At 46.1% G+C, this 21388-nt stretch overlaps 1 protein-coding gene across 4 annotated transcripts in view; it reads left to right on the top strand.

Annotated features, from left to right (window-relative positions):
- Positions 1-11833, top strand: part of SCUBE2 (signal peptide, CUB domain and EGF like domain containing 2) — a 65053-nt gene extending 53220 nt beyond the window's left edge. For 2 of the 4 annotated variants that reach the window (XM_058545954.1, XM_058545952.1), the window contains 7 exons: positions 242-409; positions 1151-1312; positions 1882-2079; positions 3151-3303; positions 7676-7755; positions 7835-7873; positions 9032-11833. In XM_058545954.1, coding sequence (XP_058401937.1) covers positions 242-409; positions 1151-1312; positions 1882-2079; positions 3151-3303; positions 7676-7755; positions 7835-7873; positions 9032-9184 — 953 coding nt within the window. In that variant the 3' untranslated portion in view covers positions 9185-11833. The remainder of the gene's footprint in view (positions 1-241; positions 410-1150; positions 1313-1881; positions 2080-3150; positions 3304-7675; positions 7756-7834; positions 7874-9031) is intronic. The other 2 variants (XM_058545955.1, XM_058545953.1) reach the window with 1 other exon arrangement.
- Positions 11834-21388: the final 9555 nt, after the last annotated feature.

The following is a 21388-nucleotide window of genomic DNA, read 5'->3' as shown; positions in this document are numbered from 1 at the left end:
ACACTTGGCTCCTGGGTTTCCCTCTTTGCACCATGCTGTGTAGCCCTATGTGTAAACATCAGGCGCTCAAGTGCCATCTACTCAGAGTCAGCAGCAGGGCTGGACAGGGCTTCTCTCACTGAAGTGGGAGCTGAGGTCAACACAGAGTGACAGGCATGACCAGAGTCTGATCTCATCTGCAGAGAAATGGGAAAAGGTCTGCCCAGGGGCCTTGTTCACCTAGGGTCATTGGTCCCCCCAGGTCTGTGCCAACCTGGTGAATATTCTGCAGATGGCTTTACACCCTGCCAGCCCTGTGTCCTGGGCACATTCCAGCCTGAAGCCGGCCGTACTTCCTGCTTCCCTTGTGGAGGAGGCCTCCCCACCAAACACCTGGGAGCCACTTCCTTTCAGGACTGTGAAACCAGAGGTAAGGACTTGGCAGCCTGCCTTTTTCCAGAACTGAATTTCCCTTTTGAGAACCATGGGAGTCTGGTAAAGGTCCAATTAAGCCCAGCCCAGAGGTGACATGTGTGGTGTCCCAGTGGCCAGGAGGTCAGGTCCCAGCTCCATCCACCCCTGCAGGATGTGCAGGGAGTACAGGAACTCCCCAGACATGTCTCCCCTGCAGCCACCTTGGCCCCTTCAGACGGGCTGACTGGAGGGACGATCAGGAGAGATGAGCAGGTTTTGTACACAGGTTCCTCGGCTCCTTCCTTCCAGCCTTCCTCCATCTCAGGGCCCTTACCTAGAGCTCCCTGCTCCAGGACAGGTCCTATCCCTTCTCCAGAGCCCACCCCTGCTGCCTCTTAAAGGAGCCCAACTCCAAGCCCAGTGTCAGTTCTGCAGCCCCCAATACTCACAGACGTGCTCTGCGTGAAGACTCGAGTTGTGATCATTTATGCCTGACTCTGTGTGGACCATGATCTCTCTGAAGATACACCCGTGCTTTGTTCCCTTTGTATTTTTCTCTGTGTCATGAGTCACAAGTCCCACCGCAGCTGGCTGTTTAGGGAATTAAGTGTTGATGAGCCCCAGATTAGTAGGAAAGCAGTGCTTCATTTGGCCATAAAAATTTATTTCACAAACTGTGAAACCTTTTATGTTGCATTTGATGAAAATACGGTCTTTTTTTTTTTTTCATTCTTTCCACCCTCCCCTGCCTCCACAGTTCAGTGTTCCCCTGGACATTTCTACAACACCACCACTCACCGATGTATTCGTTGCCCAGCAGGAACATATCAGCCTGAATTTGGAAAAAATAGTTGTGTTTCTTGCCCAGGAAATACTATGACTGACTTTGATGGCTCCACAAACATAACCCAGTGTAAAAGTAGGTCTCTCTCTAAAGCTTTTCACCATATTGATTAAGAGGGCCAGCACCTGGGTCTACCTGGGGGCAGGGGTGGCAGGGGTCCCAGGTTCACTGCGACATTGTTAGCCTAGCTCCCAGCTCTGCAGATTGGCGCCGAAGGAGAGCAGGGCTTGACCTCTGGCTACTCATCTTTATTGATTCTGGCTACTTCTCCAGGCACATCCACAGGCTGTACTTGTTGTAATTTCCTCCTGGGTGCAAAATTTCAGTTCAGTCCTGTTCAGCAAGCATTGTTTGAGGACCTGTTATATGCCAGGCCCTACAAGCAGAATGAGTCCCTGGCACTGCAGATTGCAGAGGAAGAAGCAGTTCACTCTGTCTGGAGAGATGAGGAAAGGCTTCTGGAGGGCATGAGAAGGTTTTGATGGGGAAGGTGGAAGAGAGCTGGAGAAAGAGCTTTATGCCCAAGAAAGCAGCTAGGAGGAATCACAGACTCAGAAGAGTGACAGGCTTTTTGGGAAGACGCAGGCCATGACAGAGTGGTAACTGTGTTGTGCCTTCATAACTCATGGCATTTCCTCTTCCAGACAGAAGATGTGGAGGGGAGCTGGGCGATTTCACCGGATACATCGAATCCCCAAACTACCCAGGCAATTACCCAGCCAACACCGAGTGTACATGGACCATCAACCCACCCCCCAAGCGCCGCATCTTGATTGTGGTCCCTGAGATCTTCCTGCCCATAGAGGACGACTGTGGAGACTACCTGGTGATGCGGAAAACCTGTGCGTCTCACCCTCTGCTCCCCTCCCCTCCTAGGGCCAGCCGGGAAGCCTGACGGCATGCTCCCCAGCTTTAAATGTGAGAAGCAGGCCTAGAATGTCACTTCTGTATTAGAACAGAGACAGGACATGAGTTTATAGAGTTTGCCAAGAAACAAAATTTAGACAAAAACCACGTGTTGAAGCCTCTTGCTGAGCCCCAGAGGTAGTTCTCCTGCAGGTCAGCCTCCCCCTCTCTGCTCACTGGGGACCCTCTTTCACAAGGACACAGAGAGTCAGTGAAGCTCATGCAGGGCTGGCCCCAGACACTTGCCTCACCTGGCAGGCAACTCATGGCTTGAGGACTGACCAAGGCCAAGGGCATGGTCCAGCCAGGAGGGACCCTCCTCCCATCATGACGTATGACCCAGTGTCCATAAAGGGACACTGCCATCAACACAGCATAAGGCAGTGTAGTGAGTGGGCTCTGCAGCCAGACTGCCTGGATTTGAATCCCAGCTCATCTCTTATTAGTTCTGTGATCTTCAGCATACATTCTGGATCTTTCTGTGCCTCAGTTTCCTCGTCTGTTAAAATGAGGATAATAGTTGCTAGTCCTAGGGTTATCATGACCCTGGGCAAGTTCTTAATCTCTCTATAAATGAGGTAACAACTGCATCCACTTCCTATGGTTTTCGGAGGGTTAAGTGAGATAAAGTCCATAAAGTGCTTAGCACGCTGTCTGGTCTTCGGAAGCATGCAGTAAATGGTGAGGATTACTGCTAGATTATAGCAGGTCAGCCCTGGAATGTGAGAGCCCTCTCCTCAGCTCCTGCGTTGAGTGCTGTGGCCCGGGCTGCTGCTGTTTGCAGAGCAGGGGGGCCTTTCAGTTACCCTTCCCTGGGGGCCCACAACCACCAGCTGCATCTACTCTATTTCCAAGACTTGGGCCCTTATGAGGGCTCAGCTGGGCCTGAAGAGCTCTTAAGCATAACTTGTTTTATGGCATGAGTGTTTGAAAAGGTGAGCGTTCACTGTCTGCCTGCTCAGTGATGAGTTTTGAACCCTACCCGCCCCCTCAACTTCCCTTGGCAGCGTCATCCAATTCTGTGACAACATATGAAACCTGCCAGACCTATGAACGCCCCATCGCCTTCACCTCCAGATCAAAGAAGCTGTGGATTCAGTTTAAGTCCAATGAAGGGAACAGTGCCAGAGGGTTCCAGGTCCCATACGTGACGTATGATGGTAAGCATTGTGAAGCTCAGGCTGCAGTATGTGGAAGGAGCTTCTCTGCTTTGAACGGAACCAACTTCTGGGCCAGCTGGTGGATTGCTGACAAGCACACATGCTCAGAAAGGCAGGGAGGATAGGAGAAAGGAAATTGCTGACTCATAAGTGCCAAATTTTAAACAGGCATTTGAGGACACATAATAAGTGGTTCTAAAACATGAAAAGATGTTTTAGAAAGTAAATAAAAGTGAGCAGAGCTTGGTGGGTAAGAACATGGATGTTGGAGTCAGCTAGCCTGGGTATAATCTCTTCTGTGACTTTGTGTGTGTTACCATCTCTAAGCCTCATTTTCTTAATGTGTAAATGAGGATAATCATTAGACTTAATGTCAGATTCAATGGGATCATCTGTAGAGGACTTGGTGCAGTGCTCAGCACACAGTAAATGCTCAGTAAATATCAACTTATTATGATTGTGGCTTTTATTATATGAAATCCTAAGGAGGGGGAAAAAACCCAAGTTCTGGCTCTGTCTCTGCCACTAGTTCACTGTGCGATTTTGGGCAAATCAGATGACTTCTCTGGTTTCATTTTCTTTTCATTAAATGAAGGGGTGGTCCATCTGACCCCTGGGGCCCTACCCAGCTCTGAGACTTGGTCAACAAACATTTACTAGGAACACAAAATGACCTGGACCTTGTCCTGGAGGACCTCATAGTCTACTGGGCGAAAAGTCATCTGTTGATTCATGAACTTATCCATCCAACAAATACTTAATAAGCATCTACTGTGCCAGGAATTGGGCTAGGTGCTGGAGACAACATGGTTAGTGACAGAGGCACAAAAAATTATATATTGTCATAGATGCTGTAACAGGCCAGGTACAAGGCTCTGTGTCAGCAGAGAAGAAGGGGCAGCAGTTAATTTTGCATGGGTTTTTAGAAAGAGTAGAGCAAAGTCTCAACAGATTTGGGTCTTGAGAGAACATATAAGTTTTCTTATAAATGAGAAGAGCATTCAGGAAGAGAGAATGACATAGACAAAAGGATGGAGGACCTGGCATGTTGGGGTGATCAACAGCCTGTTGGGCTGATGAACAGCCTGATTTGGCCAGTTGGCAGGGTGCATGGGGCTTAGTAGTGAGAGATGGGATTAGAAAGGGGTGGGGTTGGGCTGTGAAGAGCCTTGAGTGCCAAGCTCAGAAGGGTAGATCTAATCTTATAGGGAGCCGTTGAAGATTATTAGGCAGACAAGCACCAAAAGGAGATGTTTTGGAAAGACAACACTCTATGGATTTCCTAAAAACACTTCACACAGTTTATTTCTACCATGTGACACAAGCTAGAATCATCATCCCTGTGCCTGAAACCATGTCAAACACCCAAGACAAGGGCTCTTAGTCTCAGACTCCTAGGTGGACACAAATGCCTCCCACGTGGCTCTGCTGAGAGAGGCAGAGCACCTCACCTACCTGAAAGCAGCCGACTGACAACCTCCCCCATCTGAAATCAGGAAGGAACCAAAAAAGTCACTGAGACTCCAGAATAAATGTCACCAAAGCTCACATACTTTAGTCTGGCTGTTCTCAACTCTGCCTTAGTGACACACGAAAACGTCTGGGTATTTTTTTTTCTGGGTATTTTTTTAATTCAAGAAAAGAGTTATAGCTTGAACCAGGGAAACTACACATAACCCTAGTTAGGCCCAAGAGAGTGTGTCTTGCACGGCAGAAAATAGTTGAAATCTGCTGCTTTGGCCAGGCAGAGGCCCCTTAGGTCTTCATTTAGCGCCTATTTAGTCATTTTTTTTTCAATATATATCTCAAACAAGTTTGATATCTAGTTTCCAAGCCCAGAAGAATAGAAATCACATCTAGAAGGGGCAAGTGAAGCTACTACAGACTAGCTCACTGGCCACAGGACAGCAGGGAGAACTGTGGTCGTGGCTGACGTGTCCTGAGCATTACTGAGTACCAGGCACGTGCTAAGTGCTTTCAATGTGGCACATTCCTCACAATCACTCCGTGAAGGAGACACAGTTCTTCCCCAATTTTATAGATGAGGCCACTCAGGCTTAGAGATTTACATCACTGGCCCAAGGTCACAGCAGGACAAAGTTGCAGAGCTGGGTCTGGCTCAGGTCTGTGGGACTCCAGGGCCTGAGGTCTTACCTACAACACTTCACTGCTTTTCTCATGACAGTTGGAGCAAGTGAGGAGACACAGCAGTTCTTAAAAGCAGAGGAACTATTTTTTAAAAGACAGCAGTCTGGAAGCATTTAGTGTAGTGGCAACAGCTCTCAAGTCCTGTCTTACACCAGAACACAGTGCAGCAACTGGCGTGCCTAGTGGTAAAATGTCCGTCATCCAAAGAAGCCAGTTCTCTGAGGTGGAGACTCTGCAGCAGAGGAATTCCAGATAAAAAACTTGTACCCCTACTCATGTTTTATATCCACTAAAATAAAAGAATCAGAAGAAAGATACCACATGAATAGAGTACCAGTGATATTGTACATGTGTTAAATTAGTAATTATGGGTATTATGCTGTTAATTTCCATTTGCCAGCCCTTGACTACGAGAAACTTTTTCAAGAACTCCTCCCACACAGTTCTAGTGATGTTCCTATGATTTGTTTGTTTTTTTTTTTTATAATTTTTATTTATTTATTTTTTTCCCCCAAAGCCCCAGTAGATAGTTGTATGTCATAGCTGCACATCCTTCTTAGTTGCTGTATGTGGGACGCGGCCTCAGCATGGCCAGAGAGGCGGTGCGTCGGTGCATGCCCGGGATCGAACCCAGGCCGCCAGCAGCGGAGCACGCGCACCTAACCGCTAAGCCACGGGGCCGGCCCGTGATTTGTTTGGTTTTGTTGCACATGATATGCATACAAAGAGACATTTTTTTCTGCCTTGAATTTGAAAAAGATTATATTTTGCATATGCTTGATTTGAATTATGACTGTAAGAAATAGCCTAGACTTTGAAAGGCAGGGATTTGCATTTGGAGAAGGTTTACATGGTGTGCACTGCATTTAATGTGTATGTCAGGACCAAAAACTATTAATGAGAAAGCAAACATAGCTTTTTTCCCTCCCCAGTCAGCCAAATTCTCCCTGCCCCCAATCACATTCAAAAAAGAGGAGAGAAGAGCCTTGCTTGGTGGGTAAGAGGATTGATTGTTTTACATAATACAAGGACAGAGACAAAAAAAAAAGGAGAAAAGAGGAGAAGGAGAGAAAATCCAGGAGCCTGGATGAACTCACCAGGGAGTGAGTATAGACAGAGAAGAGAAGAGACCCAAGCAATGAGCCCTGGAATTTCCCACAGTAAGAGGTCGGGGAGAGGAAAAGCAAAGGATTCTCTGAGGCAACAACCAGTGGGGCAGGAGGGAAACCATAGAGTGTGGAAACTAAGTGAAGAAGTGGATCAAGAAGAGGTGACCACAGGCCGGCCCAGTGGTGTAGTTGTTAAGTTTGCACGCTCTACTTTGGCAGCCCATGGTTCACGGGTTCGGATCCCGGGCATGGACCTACATACTGCTCATCAAGCCATGCTGTGGTGGCATCCCACATACAAAGTAGAGGAAGATTGACACAGATGTTAGCTCAGGGACAATCTTCTTCAAGCAAAAAGAGGAAGACTGGCCACAGATGTTATTAGCTCAGGGCCAACCTTCTTCACAAAAAAAAAAAAAAAAAGAACAGGTGACCAGCCAGGTCAAATGCTACTGATGCATCAAGGGAGCTGAGGCTTGAGAGTTGACTTTGGGGATTTAGCAACATGAAGGTCACTGGTGACCTCAACAAGCAGTTTTGGAGGAGTGGTGGGGGCCAAAGCTGACCGGACTGGGTTTGGGAGAGAAAGAAAAGAGAAGAATTGGAGACAGTAAGTGTTGACAATTCTTTCAAGGAGTTTTGCTACAAAGGGGAGCTGAGACGTGGGATGGAAGCTGGAGCGAGACATGAGATCAAGAGGGATATTTTTTGGATCAGAGACATAACAGCATGTGTGCATGCTGGTGGGAAAGACCAGCAGAGAGAGAAAATTGTATCATGTAGGAAAGAAAGAGCAAAATTACTGGAACAATGCCCTTGATTGGCTGAGAGAAGATGGAGCTGGTGAGCAGAGTGGAGGGATGGGCCTTGGCTAGTGCGCAGAGGGTTCACCTGAGGGAGGAGGGAGCAGGAGATGCAGATGCTGGTAGGTGAGAGGCTGTGGTAGGGGAGTCTGTGGAAGTTCTCTTCTGATTGCCTTCTTAGTATCAGAGTGGTCATTGTTCTGATTGCAGCGACAGGAGTGTTTCTCAGAACCTTATAAAAAAATGGAAGAAAGAGTGAGTTTGGAAGTAGCTAAACCATACAAATGCAAAATATGTCCTTCATTCCAACAGAGGACTACCAGGAACTCATTGAAGACATAGTTCGAGATGGCAGGCTCTATGCATCTGAGAATCATCAGGAGATACTAAAGGTGAGTAGGTAGCTAAGGTGGACGTGGCAGCCACCCACAGAGCTCAAGCACCCTGAGAAAGGTTTTCCTCTCTCTCCAGATTGCTTCCTTTCAGACACCAAGCCTGCTCTGGGCTAAGGTCAGTTTTATATCTTCACCAGATTTATTTTTTTAAAAAAATTCAGGTCGCTGTTTTTAGAGTTGTAAAGTGAAGTTGTATTTTTTAATTTGGAAACGTGGGGAGAAGCAGGGGGACACTTGTTTATCATAAATCTAAGCCAGCCGCAAATAGTGTTTGCGTGTTCATTCTCCAAATAGTTGAAGATTCTTGGCTCCTTGTTTATCCTTCAGGCCTGAAGTTCACCAAATTTTAGATACTTATAAATAATTATCAATAAACACTTGCCATAACAGTAACCTTGTAGATAATCCCCAAATTCCAATGTTGCGTCTCATCTGGTTTAGAAAAAGAAAACAGTTTATTATTATTATTATTATTTTATTGAGGTCATAATGGTTTATAGCAGTATCAAATTTCAGGTGTACCTTATTATTTATCGATTAATGTATAGACTGCATTGTGCTCACCAGCAATAGTCTAATTTAAAAAAATTATTTTTATTGATGTCATAATAGTTTATAACAGTGTGAGATTCCAATTGTACATTATTATTTGTCAGTCACCATATAAATGTGCCCCTTCACCCCTTGTGCCCACGCCCCAACTCCCTTCCCCCTGGTAACCACCAAACTGTTTTCTCTGTCCGTGTGTTAGTTTATATTCCACATATGAGAGAGGTCATCCAGTGTTTGTCTTTCTCTGTCTGGCTTATTTCACTTAACATAACACCCTCCAGGTCCATCCATGTTGTTGCAAATGGGACCAAGGATACCAATATCATTATTTTATTATCAAATAAATGATACCAATATCATATTATTTCACTTAACATAACACCCTCCAGGTTCATCCATGTTGTTGCAAATTAGGCTATGATACCAATAGTCTAATTTTTATCCGTCACCATGTATATTGTACTCCTTTTACCCCTTTTGTCCACCCCCGAAAAGTTTTTTATATATTAAATTTTCCTTTATAAAAGTAATATATGCTTTTTGTAGATAATTAGGAAAAATAAAAACTGGAAAAAAGATAAAAATCAGAGGAAACAATTTTCACAAAGTGCTTTTCAGCTGATCACCCTATTGCCTAACAGTGGGTCATTAGAGTTCCATTGGCAAAATGTCATAATGTTTAAATATTTTGGCCCAGTAACAAAAATTCTGTTCTTTTCAGGATAAGAAACTGATCAAGGCTCTGTTTGATGTCCTGGCGCACCCCCAGAACTATTTCAAGTACACGGCCCAGGAGTCCCGGGAGATGTTTCCAAGATCCTTCATCCGATTGCTACGTTCCAAAGTGTCCAGGTTTTTGAGGCCTTACAAATGAGTCTGCCCACATGCCACTCAGTACACTGTTCAGCCTGTGGGCTGGTGGGATGCAGCCATCTGCTTCTGCCGCCAGCACAGTCGGATATTGCTGCCTCCAATAGCAGTGACTCGTTAGAGTTCAATTTTTATAGATAATACAGATATTTTGGTAAATTGAACTTGGTTTTTCTTTCCCAGCATTGTGGATGTGGACTGAGGATGGCTTTAAGTCGCACCTGCTTCCCATTGCTGTGGGCAGAAGTCTTGGATACATCAAGGGCTGGCTGAGCTGGACTTCAGTCAGCTCAGGTGAGACTCACCTGTCCTTCTTGGTCCTCACTCCTCCTCAAGGGGCTGTGGTGGAAAGGAGGACACAGAGGGGCTGCCTTGTCTGAAACTTCAGCCTCGTCTGGCCCAACCTTCCCTAAGGGAGCCCTCTGCACCTGGGTGCAGGCTCTGACCAGGCAGAATGGGAAAGGAGGAAGGGAGGGAGGGAGAGCCCTCCAGGTGGCATCCATCCACCTGAGACCAGGGAGGGCTCCATTTCTCCACAACCTTCTCCAGCCTGTGTGACCTAAGTTTGATTCCAGGCGCTTGAGTTCTAAGCAGTGATCATTAAAAATACTTAGAGCAGAAATAATTAGAAACAAAAAGATAAAAAACTAAGCACTTCCACAGACATAATAATGTAGGCCTATTGATGGCCTTCCCCGTTGCCAGCTTCCCCCTGTAGCAGGTGCACAGTGCTGATTAGCACCTCCAGCTGTGCCTTCAGACTCTGCTGGGTACTGCGTTAGGGACTTGAGGGTTCAGATCAGACATGATCTCCTTGGCGGATGAGGATATTCCACCGTCATTTAAAGGAGATTTCACAAAGCCTGAGTCGGTACCGCCAAGGGTCCTACTTCCACAGTGGGCTTCCCACCATGGGGCATCCAAGGTCCGGATGGACGTGGTGTGGACCAGCCCATCATGTTCGCCTCTCTTCCCCACTCTCCAAGGTCAGAGACGGCCTCGGCTCCACGGACATGAGCAGCACTGCTAACGCTGTCTCACTCTCTTAATGGTCACACCCCTGCCAGAAGCAGCTGCACAAATCGGGCCTCTAAGGACTGCAGAATTCATCTCACTTTCAGTCAGCACAGTGGCGCCTTGCAATCACTTTCTCCCACAGGAATTTAAATTTTCAATATTATTGAATTTTTAAAAATTTAAATCCACAGGCAAAAATCTCATTACAGTGAATAAAAAAGAATCCTATCAAACAAGCTGCCACTTCCCTAATGAATGGGCTGACTACACACAACCACGGCGTTTTGTTATTTCAGTAAAAAACTAACTCTGTACACAGTCCATTCTCTCCACCAAAGTACTAAAAAAATGGTTAACAAATGTTACTCACTTTTCACCTCAGTGGTTTTGTTTTTTTAACCTATTAATAACATTGATTTTTTTTTAAGCCCTAATCAAATTTTTCTTCTTTATTTGGATGGGTCCTAAATACCCATTTCCAAATTTCTCTTCAAAACTTGGAACATCTTCATTTTTTTAACATAATCATTAATACAAGCACTTGGAATTTGTAATACTGGGACTTGGCCTACATTTCTGCATCTAATCATAAGATGAAAATTCAGATGTAATATAACCTGAGTCAGTGACCCGACCGACGTGGAGGTGGGTGAGCTGAACTGCGCCATCCTGTCCAAGCACATTAGTGACTTTGTGCTCACGACTGTCTGATTCTGTATTGCTGATTTCACAAGAAAGCTAGGGATGGGAATATGCAGGGGGTTGGAAGGAGGCTGCATAAACCTGGTCTCTGTGAAGCATCTTCCAGGAGCAGGTCCGTGCACCAGAGCTGTGTTCCTGGTACAAGCACAAGCCACAGAGGCCCTCCTGAAGCTTCCTTTCTATACCCGTCAACCACCCTAGGAGATGCTATGGTCCTGTTGGAAGGTTGGCTGGCTGGGGCTACTGTTGCTACCTGCTAAATCAATAAATATTTATCGAACATCTGCTCTGTACCAGGCACTGTTCTAGGCCCTAGGGATGCACAGTGACAAGACAGACAAGGTCCCTGCCCTCATGCAGTTTACATTTTAGAGGGAGGAGACAGACAACGAACAAATAAATCATCATGAAAAGTATCAACTAGTAGTAAGTGCTATGCTGAGAATTGAAACAGGTTAATGTAACAGATCACTGCGTGGCTACTTTAGGTTGGGGGATGGTGGATGACTTCTCTGGGGGAAATGCTATTTCAACTGAAAACTAAATGGCAAGAAGAAACCAGCCTTGGGATAATCAAGGGGAAGAGCATTCGAGAGAAAGGAAAGCCAAGTGCAAAGGCTGTCGGCAGGAACAAGCATGTGTGTGGATCACAGTCTAGTGAGAAGGCAAATGGTGTGAGATGAGGCTGGGGCACTGGACAGGGGCCAGAGCACATCAGGCTTTGGAATCCAGAATGAGGGGTTGGGTTTAATTCTAAATATGTTGTGAAGCTTTTGGAGGGTGTTAAGCAGAGAAGTGGGATGTTTTTTAAAAAGATAGCTCTGGTTACGGTTTGAAGAATAGATTTTAGAAAGCAGGCATGGAGGCAGGGAGCAGTTAACAAACTATTGCAACCAGCCAAGCAGTCATCCAAGGGGAGATGAGGTTGTCTGGGAAGGTGGAGGTAGTAGAGAGGAGAGAACAGAAGGATTCTGGACATGTTTCAGGGGAGAGTCAACAGAACTTGCTGATGAAGACTGGATGGAAAGGGAAGGGAAAGATAGCTACTGAAGATGACTTTTAGTTGCTTGAGCAGCTGGTGGATGGAGAGGACTGCAGGAGGAGCAGGTTTGGGACATGATGACAGTTTTGAAATGTGTCCGCAAATTCTTTGATGCTCCCTCCATAGAAAGTTGGGGGTCTTTTTCCCCTCCCCTTGAATCTGGGCCCTGTGACGGCTTGACCAATATTATATGGCAGAAGTAATGTTCTGGGCCCAGGACTTCAGACACTGGCAATTTCTACTTCCTTTCCTTGGGAAACTCACACTGGGAACTCAGTCACCATGCCTTGAGGAAGCCACAGCAGCTTGTGGAGAGGCCGTGTGAAGAGGAACCAAGGCCCCTTGATCACAGCCCAGCTGAGCTTCAGGTGACAGCCAGCAAAACTTGCCGGCTAGGGCCAGCCCCGTGGCTTAGCAGTTAAGCGCGTGTGCTCCGCTACTGGCGGCCTGGGTTCGGATCCCGGGCGCACACCGACACACCGCTTCTCCAGCCATGCTGAGGCCGTGTCCCACATACAGCAACTAGAAGGATGTGCAACTGTGACATACAACTATCTACTGGGGCTTTGGGGGGAAAAAAAAAAACTTGCTGGCTATGCGAGTGAGCCATCTTGGGAATGGATTCTCCAGCTGATGCTTTCCGGAGCAATCCCCTTTGAGGTGTACCCAAATTACAGACCTGTGAGCAAAATCAATGATTATTGTTGTTTTAAGTCACTAGGTTTTGGGTGATTTCTTATGCAGTAATAAGACATTGGAAAAGAAGAGAAGATCGACAGTTCAGTTTTGGCCATGCTAAGTATGAGACGCCTATTAGACATCTGAATGGAGAGTTCAAATAGGTAATTGTTCTATGAAGCCCGGAGGGGTCAGGGCTGGAATATGAATTTTAATGTCACAGAATAAAAACATGAGCCTGGTTGAGGTCTCTTCAGAAAAGTAGACAAAAGAAGACCGGGGAGCTCTGAATCCTGGGATTCCCTGTGTGGGCGCAGGGACCTGGACTTAGAGGAGCTGCTTATTAAGTACATGGGGAGAGGTCAGCGCCGAGCTTCACTTCCCTCCAAGAGAGCTGGTTCTGGGGGAGAACTCTGAGTGGGAGTGGAATCTGTACAAGTCCTTCCTTCTAGCTGTGGATATTGTTCCTGAGCCATTTACTGAAGTGCTGCATTTATGGATTTAGCAACGTTTCCCTTGAGTTTCCAATGCTAATAAAAGAGTGTCTGCCTTTTCACACTAACAGATGATTATCTTCACTTTGGAAAATTGCTTCCTCTGAATCATTCTCAGAGCTGGGAAGTGTGTTGTCTGTAGGCACTCACAGGTGATTTTATAATTGTCATGTGGTAACTTGGGAAAGGTGGTGGCTGCACCGCACAAAGCAAGGACTCGCTTGCCCTTGGGCAGATCTTTGCAGGAAGATGCTCCAGGGCTGTTGCCTGCTGCAGAACTGCTGCAGCCGGTGGGCTTGTGCACTGGGAAATCCAGAGGCCCCCACCAGATCCAGCCTTGATCTTCTCCTCAACCCAGAAGAGATGCCTCTTAACTAGGGTGTTGGCATCTCTGCTTCCTTTCACACAGCAGGATGGGTCCTGAGAGCCTTACCCAAGTCTACATCACTCTTAGTCAGAATTTGAGAGGCAAATGGATTAGATGAGGCTGGAGTAAAGAGGTTCCTCACCAAGTTGAGGGAGCCTTGTTACCTATGGCCTTCCTGCTAGACAAGCCATCATCTGCCTCCAAATCCAGGTCCTGCGAGTGGCCAGGAGTGGCCCATCCATGTGAAATTAGAAGCCTTGATTAGACTCCCTTTCTGTGACGTCTTCTACCCCAGGGGCTTGTGAACCCAGCTCAGGGGTGTCCTGAATATTTGTGGAACACTGCTTCCTTCTTCCTTCAAGCAGTCCTGATCAGCCTGCAGGAGATCATCCTCAGGGGCCTGATGGCCCAGCAAGACTGCTCCTGTGATCAACAGCCACAAAGACATAACTACTCAGCAGGGATCACTTTCCAGAGAACACAGTCGGATCAAAATAGATTTAGAAAATGAAACCACTCTAATTCACAGGCAGGTTGCTCTAGCTAAATAAAAGGGATTCAAATTAAACCCACCTACTGCAAACAATGATAATAACTCAGCATTGCTTGGTTTTCAGAGTATTTCATTAGGGGAATGTGACTACAGACCTTAGTTACTACTAATTCTTTGTTATATGTTTGCTCAGTCATTCATTTATGCAATGTATTTGTTGAGGGCTTTCAAGTGCTAGGTATTGTAGGAGCTGGTGAGACTGTAGTGAGCAAAATGCTCTTGTGGAGTTTAGATTCTAGTGGGGGGAGACAGAAATAAACAAATAAACATGTAGTGTAAAGTCAAGTGTGGTAACTGTTATAAAGAAAATAAAGAAGGGCCAAAGGATAGAGAATGAGGAGGCAGTGGGAAGGAGTTGCTATTTTAGATAGGTGACCTCATCATTGGAATCGTGAATCCAGTCCCCTCCCAGGGCACTGGCTCCTTAAACCAAGCCTGGCAGCACTGGCCCTGGCGAGCACAGCTACCCATCCAGCAAGAACCTGACGTTTCGTCTCTCGCTAGGCTGACCAAAGCTCCAAGTTGTGAACAAGGCATTTTGCAATTCCTAGGACAGGCGCCACCTAGTGGTTGTAAAACGCATGGCCTTGGAGGTTAAATACCCGTAATTCAAGACAAAATGTTACCCATGGGGTGTTGGGGAGCAGGGCTATAGTTTGACAACCGATTGATTGGATGTTGTTTCATACAGCCCACATTCATTCATTGCTTGTTATGATCTAAGCACTAAGCTAGGCTAGATACATACTGCTGAGACAGGAGGAAAAAGGAGTTGAAAGAATGAGGGGAAAAAATCACCCCTGAATTGTAATCTTGTGTAATTTTCACCACATATAGTTCCAAGAGCTACCACAGCCCCCTTACTTGGACCTATATCCTATTCTGATCCTATATCCTATTCTAGGACTGAAGGATAACTTTGAGGTACAGTTTGGAGTTTTCTGTCTTTCTCCTACACAGTACAAAAAAGTAGGAATATGAACCTACCTCAAATCTGAGCTTTGGTGCTGACTTTCCCTTATCTTACACACTTTGTGACTGAAAAACAGTTAATAGTTGCTGAGCAGGAAATGGAACCGATGCCCCAGGGAGGACAGACCCAGCAACGTGTGACTGACATGGCCACGGCCAGCAGAAGAGCGTGGCGGTGAAGAGTGTGAGCTTGTGGTGAGCCCCTGCCAGGCCTGCTGTGGTCAGCCCTCTGCAGCCTTGTGAGTAACTCACCGTGCATGAACACAAACTGGTGATCATCACACGGCGCCAATGCAGCTGCACGTATGTGATGCCTGTCCATCGTATAAAACCGTGGACGATAGAGCAAAATGGTGATGGGGGCAAAGCAAGGTTAGGTGCCCGGAACCCTGATGTTAGATCCAGCAGACTTGGCTCGAGGAAGGCAGCTTTTAGCAGCCACATCAGGTACCAAAGCTGGAGTTGCAGGTGATGTGGGGCAAGTATAAGAAGCTTGGTAAACCCTCACTCAGGGCTTCCAATGAGGAGCTGAGGTGACTCAAGCAGCGTCACTGACCCAGTATCCCCCTCCCTGTATTCCTAATGTACTTTTCTAAGAATGCACTCTCTCTGTTTATCTTAGTGAAAGATTTCTCTAAGATTTATGTTTCATAATGCTCATTTTCTCCAAGACTCCCATTATGTCCTCAGCAGTATCTGGATTTGTATCCTAGATCTGCCACTTAATAGCTGTGTAACCTGGCACAAGTTACTTAACCTCTCTGTGCCTCAGTTTCCTTTTATGGTAAATAAAGATAATGACGGTACCTACTGGATAGGGTTGTTGTGAGAAGCAAATGAGTTCATGTGTGGAAAACTCCTGGCACACTGCCTGGGATGTGGTAAGGGCTCGATAAATGTTAACTAGGATCATTATCATTATTGTCTTCCACTTCTTGAGACTTGAGAAGTTAAATCCAAGATACACTTTTTAAATGGGTTCACACTCTGCTGGTTTCTCCCATTTCACTGAGAGAGAAAGTCCTTTAGTGACAGGCTTTCTAGTGGGATATGTTCTAGGAACAGAAGAGTTACAGCTTGAAGCAGGACTGAAAGACCTCCTGAAAACCCCTACCCTCCTGAGCTGGGAAGGTGAAATGCAATTTTCCAATCTCCAAAGACAGTTTCTCTCAGGCCAGGAACGGCACACACACAGAGACCTGTCAACCCTTCATCTTTCCTTGTTTCCAATCCTCAGCCCTGATGTGTGAGGATGGCAGTACATCTTGCTGAGCCCAGAATCACACAGTCTCTAGAAGTGTTTATCTCAAGTTTGATGTCTCCAGCATGAAAAAGTCCAACTTCTGACTCCAGGGAGGCCGTACTCAGGGTTGTAGGCAAACAAGGCTAACAAAGACACTTTCTAGGGCAGGATGTGAACTCGGAGCCCAAAAGGGTACAGTGAGGAATTTGCATGAGCCCTCATGCTCAGTGGGACAAAGTCGCTGATGAGAGGGGAGGACACAGGCCTGGCCAAGGTGGGTCTGACCACCATGCAGCACGTGCCTGGGAGAGCACAGAACTCAAAGTGAAATGTGCTGATGGAGTGCAGACAGCCTGAAAAGAGAGAATTTCATCTTTTTAAAAATCATGAATGAGAGAGAAAAAATCCCGTAGTTATATAGTAGAGAAATCAGGCAATGCCTTGATCAGATGATCAAAATTATCATCTCCACTAAAGGACAGATGGACATCTGTGGCTCCAGATACCCTGAGAAGAAAAGAGCATCACCTAGACGGTACTCAGGCCAAGAATGTTTAACCTCAATCTCACCACAAACTTCAGCTAAAAAAAAAAATGAGGAATACTCTATTTTTAAAAAGGGAGGGGAGTTGAAAAACAAATAACTTGCACGCCAACGAAATTAAAAGATTTGTGATTCAAAGGACACCATCAAGAAAATGAAAAAGCAACCCATAGAATGGGAAAAAAGTTTTGCAAATCATATATCTGACTTGTAGCTAAATACATAAAGAACTCTTACAATTCAATAATAAAAGGACAAATAATTCAATTAAAAAATGAGCAAAGGATCTGAAGAGGTATTTTTCTAAAGATAAACGAATGGTCAATAAGCACATGAAAAAGATGCTTGCCATCATTAACTGTCAGGGAAATGCAAATCAAAACCACAATGAGACACCATTCACACCCAGAATGATAGCTATAATCAAAGAGACAGATAATGGCAAGTGATGGTGAGGGTGTGGAGGCACTGGAACCCTCAGACACTGCTGGAAGGAATGTAAAATAGTGCAGCCCCCTTGGAAAAGTCTGTTAGTTTCTCAAAGGGTTAAACATAGAGTTACTATATGACTCAGCAATGCCAGCCCAAGAGAAATGAAAGCGTATGTCCTCACAAAAACGTGTACATGGAAGCTCACAGCAGCAGTAGTCATGATAGCCAAAGGGTGGAAACACCTCAAATGTCCATCAACCAATGAATGGAAAAACAAAATGTGGTATATCCACACAACGGACTATTATTTGGCCATGAAAAGAAATGAAGTACTGATGCATGGCTACAACGTGGATAAACCTTGAAAACACTATGCTAAGGAAAAGAAACCAGTCACAAAAGACCATAGATCATATGATTCCAGTTATATGAAATGTCCAGAATAGGCAAATCCATAGAGACAGAACCCATAGATTACAGGTTGTCTAGGGCTGGAGAGTTTGGGAGGAAATGGAGAGTGACTGCTCAAGGGTCTTTTAGGGTGATGAAAATCTTCTAAAATTAATGTAGCTATGGTTTCACAGCCTGTGAATATATTAAAAATCATTGAATTGTGCACTTTTAAGTGGGTGAACTCTATGGTATGTGAATTATATCACAATAAAACAGTTATTTAAAAAAGATGAGGACTGTATTCTTCAAAAATGTCAATGTCATAAAAGACAAAGAAAGCTGTGGAAATGTTCCAGATTAAAGGAGGCTAAAGAGACATGACAACCAAATACAACACCTGACCCTAGCCTGGCTCGGTGCTGGAGGAAGATGTCATCAAGACATTATTGGGTCAACTGACAACACTGAAACATGAACAGTAGTTTAGATAGAAGTATTGTATCAACATAAGTTTATGAAGTTTATATCTGTACTGTGGTTATGTAAGAGAAAAATCCCTATTCTTAGGAAATACACAATGAAGTATTGGTGATAAAGGGTTATAATATATGTAACATCCTCAAATAGTTCAGAAAAAAATTTGTGTGTATGTGTGTGTGTTGGGGGAATGTAAATGATATAGCAAATGGAGTGAAATGTTAATAATCTAGTTAAAGGATGTACAGGTATTCTTTGGATTGTTTTTATTTTGCAAATTTCTGTAAGTTTGAAATTATTTCCGTATGAAAAGCTTCAAAATAATCACACATGACTTTTTTCTCTGGGCAGTGCAGAGCTGTGTGAAAATAGGTCAATAGAGTGAATGCCGTGTGCGTGTGTGTGTGGTGTGTAGGTGTCTGCATGCCTGGGCATCTGCACATGTTCCATAGAGCGCTTGGCCTCTCTGCCATTTGTCCCAGGCCTGAGGCTTGCCTAGCGGGTGTGACTGCTCACCGCCACACCCAAGCACCTTTGAGGGAAGGTGGTGGAACTCTCCACGCTCCTGAGGTAGACCGAGGTAACCAGTGTGAGCTGCCCTGCAGGCTTTCTCGCCTCTGGCCGGGTCTGACATAAAGAGCTTGGGAGCAGGCAGGTCAGACCCAGGCTGCACTGCATTCTGAGGGGCTTGCCACCTTCAGAGGTCTGTTTCCAGACTGAAGGGCCCTCCCCTGGCCTCTGGAGGGTGGCTCTTTCTCCAGGTCCTCTTCTTATCTGGGAGAGGAGAAGGAAAGAGGAAGAGGACTCATCTTTACTGAGGGCTCATTTTGTGCCAGCCTCTGTGCTCTACATGTTATCGCATTTAAACCACATGGAGCCCTGCCAGATGGGTAAACTGAGGCTCAGAGAGCTGCAGTAACTTGGCCAAGGTCCCAGTGCAAGCAAGGGGCAGAGCCAGGATTCAAAGCCAAGCCTAGAATCCCCTCTTTCCACCGGACACTCTTGCTTCAGATACTGTGATTTTTTTTCCCCTTCCTTTCTCTCCTCTTTGCTGTCCAACTTGAGGTCACAACCCGTCCTCATCCCAGGAAGTGAAACAAAATAATTACTGACAGGAATGGATCCAAAAGACCCAGCCAACTTTGGAAAACACCAGCGGGGCTGCCATCAGCCCTGTTTTATGAGGCTATGGTGATGTTGGGAATCACTCTAAAGGAAGAAGACAGAAATATCTCTTGTCCTTGCTTTAACCTGGCAAAGTAGACACAATCTTCAGGGCTGGGTGCCAAGTCATAGGCACTGTGTAGCCAGAGATCCTGGCGCACATATGGCACCTACAGGGGACAGCTGTTTGAAGGATCTTCCTGCCAGAGGGAGTCGGGGATGGTGGTGAGGCTGCAAGAGGAGGAAGGGGACTCTGTAGCTACAAGGATGCGGGGAATGAGCGAAGGGGAATCCCAGGCAGTGGCCATTACTTCCAGGGTAATGGAAGTATGGTTCCCGGGTACCCAAGGCAAAGTCAGAGCAAATATGCATGGGTGGCAAGGGAAGGGGGATAAAAATTCCTTGGCAGTCTCCCCTTTCTCCTCTGCTCTTTTTATCTTCTTTTCTGGCCTCCCAGCCCCGGCACTCATCCGGTACTCATGATGGCACTCTTCCCATTCTCAAAGGTCTCCCTGTTAGCTGAAGATCCAAAGGAGGGTTGCTGGGAGAATAGATAGTAAGCTTGGAGCTGCTGACAGCGATGAGACAGGAAGAGCCTGCCTACAGTGGCATTAGCTCAGAGCTGAAACATCATGATAATGTCATTTGAGCCTTTGCATCCAACCATGCCTGATATCCCTGCACTATTTAGAGGACCAAAAAGTTTGCATTTTTGCTTAAGATTTTCAGTTAGGCTTCTGTCACTTATAATAAAAACAACACAAATAAAATCCTAACTGCAATAGCATCAGCTTGTCTAGTACAATTTTCAAGGACAGATTCTCTACAACAGCCAAGGCAGGATGTATAGAACTTGAGAATAGAGCCACTTGACATGGTAAATTCAGAATCCAGAGGCATCAGGGAGAGGAAGAGGCGAGCCCCTTCCTCAAGAGGCCTCGGCTCCAGGGAGGGGGTCAGATGCTCAGGTCTGACTTGCGATGCCTGGAGCTCTGTAGGGAGGCCTGGAGGAGGCATAGGCCAGGGGCCCGCTCTGAGACTTGGTGACCTACAGGTTTTCCTGAGGTGTCCCAGGTAATGATGGTAGCTACCTTCTGCTGAGTTCTTACTGCGTGCCACAACGTGCTATGTGTATTATCTCATTTAATCCTCACAGCAGCCCTGAGAGGTAGATGTGTTACTGGCATCATTTTCTAGATGAGGAACTGAAACTTACAGTGGTGAAGTAACTCACTAGTCACATAGCTAGTAAGTGGCAGAGCAGGGATTCAAACCTAGTGTGTTGGACTCCAAAACCTGTGCTTTTAACAACTGTATTATATTTCTTTCAAGATGGGTCAATGGGGCAGGGAAGGTTGGCTATATGGAGAATTAATGATGATCTTTTCTGTTGGTACAGCCCTCCAGAGCCTACAAAGCCCCATTTTATATGCAATCTCACTGCATCTACTTTACAGATATGGAAACTGAGGCTCAGAGGTTGGAAGTGACATGCTCAAAGTCATTTGAGCAAACTGGATAAATTGCCCAGAGGTGACGCTCCTCAAATGAAGCAGCCAGTCTGCAGGAACTCATAGTATGTGTGCAGGGGGTGGGGGTGGCCTTACCACACTGACCCATACTTCAGAGCAGTGATGGTATTAGTCTGGCTGAGGAAGAGCTCGGAGAGATGAGGGGACCCATCAGTGTTGTGGCCACAGATGCAATTGCAGAACACAAACTCCACCACAGCAAAGAGCTCTGCATTCAGAGACTCCCAGCTCTAGCCAAGGCCCTGTTTATTTTTCAGCAACACTTGATATGGACAAATTCCAGTTCGACCAGAGACATTCAGCTTTCTGGTGTTCCTGGGGGGTGAGGGGTATCTAGCTATGAAAAGAGCCCTTTTCTTTTGTTGGGCCATCCTCAGCAAAAAGGCTGTAAGACTGAGCTGAGCCACCTGAGGAGTGGGGAGTTGGAATCTGCCTGCATGGCTTCCTCCCAGAGGAAAGAAGCTGTCCCAGCCTGAGCCCCAGGGGCCCTCACTGTTGGGCCTGTCCTGATGCTTTGCCGAGCTCAGAGGCACCTGTCCTAGAGAAACAAGGCAAGGCTGTCTTTTACCGTTCCCTGGGCGACTCACGCCTGGAGGAG

Source organism: Diceros bicornis, chromosome 7 (assembly GCF_020826845.1).
Source record: "Diceros bicornis minor isolate mBicDic1 chromosome 7, mDicBic1.mat.cur, whole genome shotgun sequence".
NCBI lineage: Eukaryota > Metazoa > Chordata > Mammalia > Perissodactyla > Rhinocerotidae > Diceros > Diceros bicornis.
The sequence above is the reverse complement of the archived record's forward strand: the minus strand, read 5'-3'. Positions and strand labels throughout refer to the sequence as shown.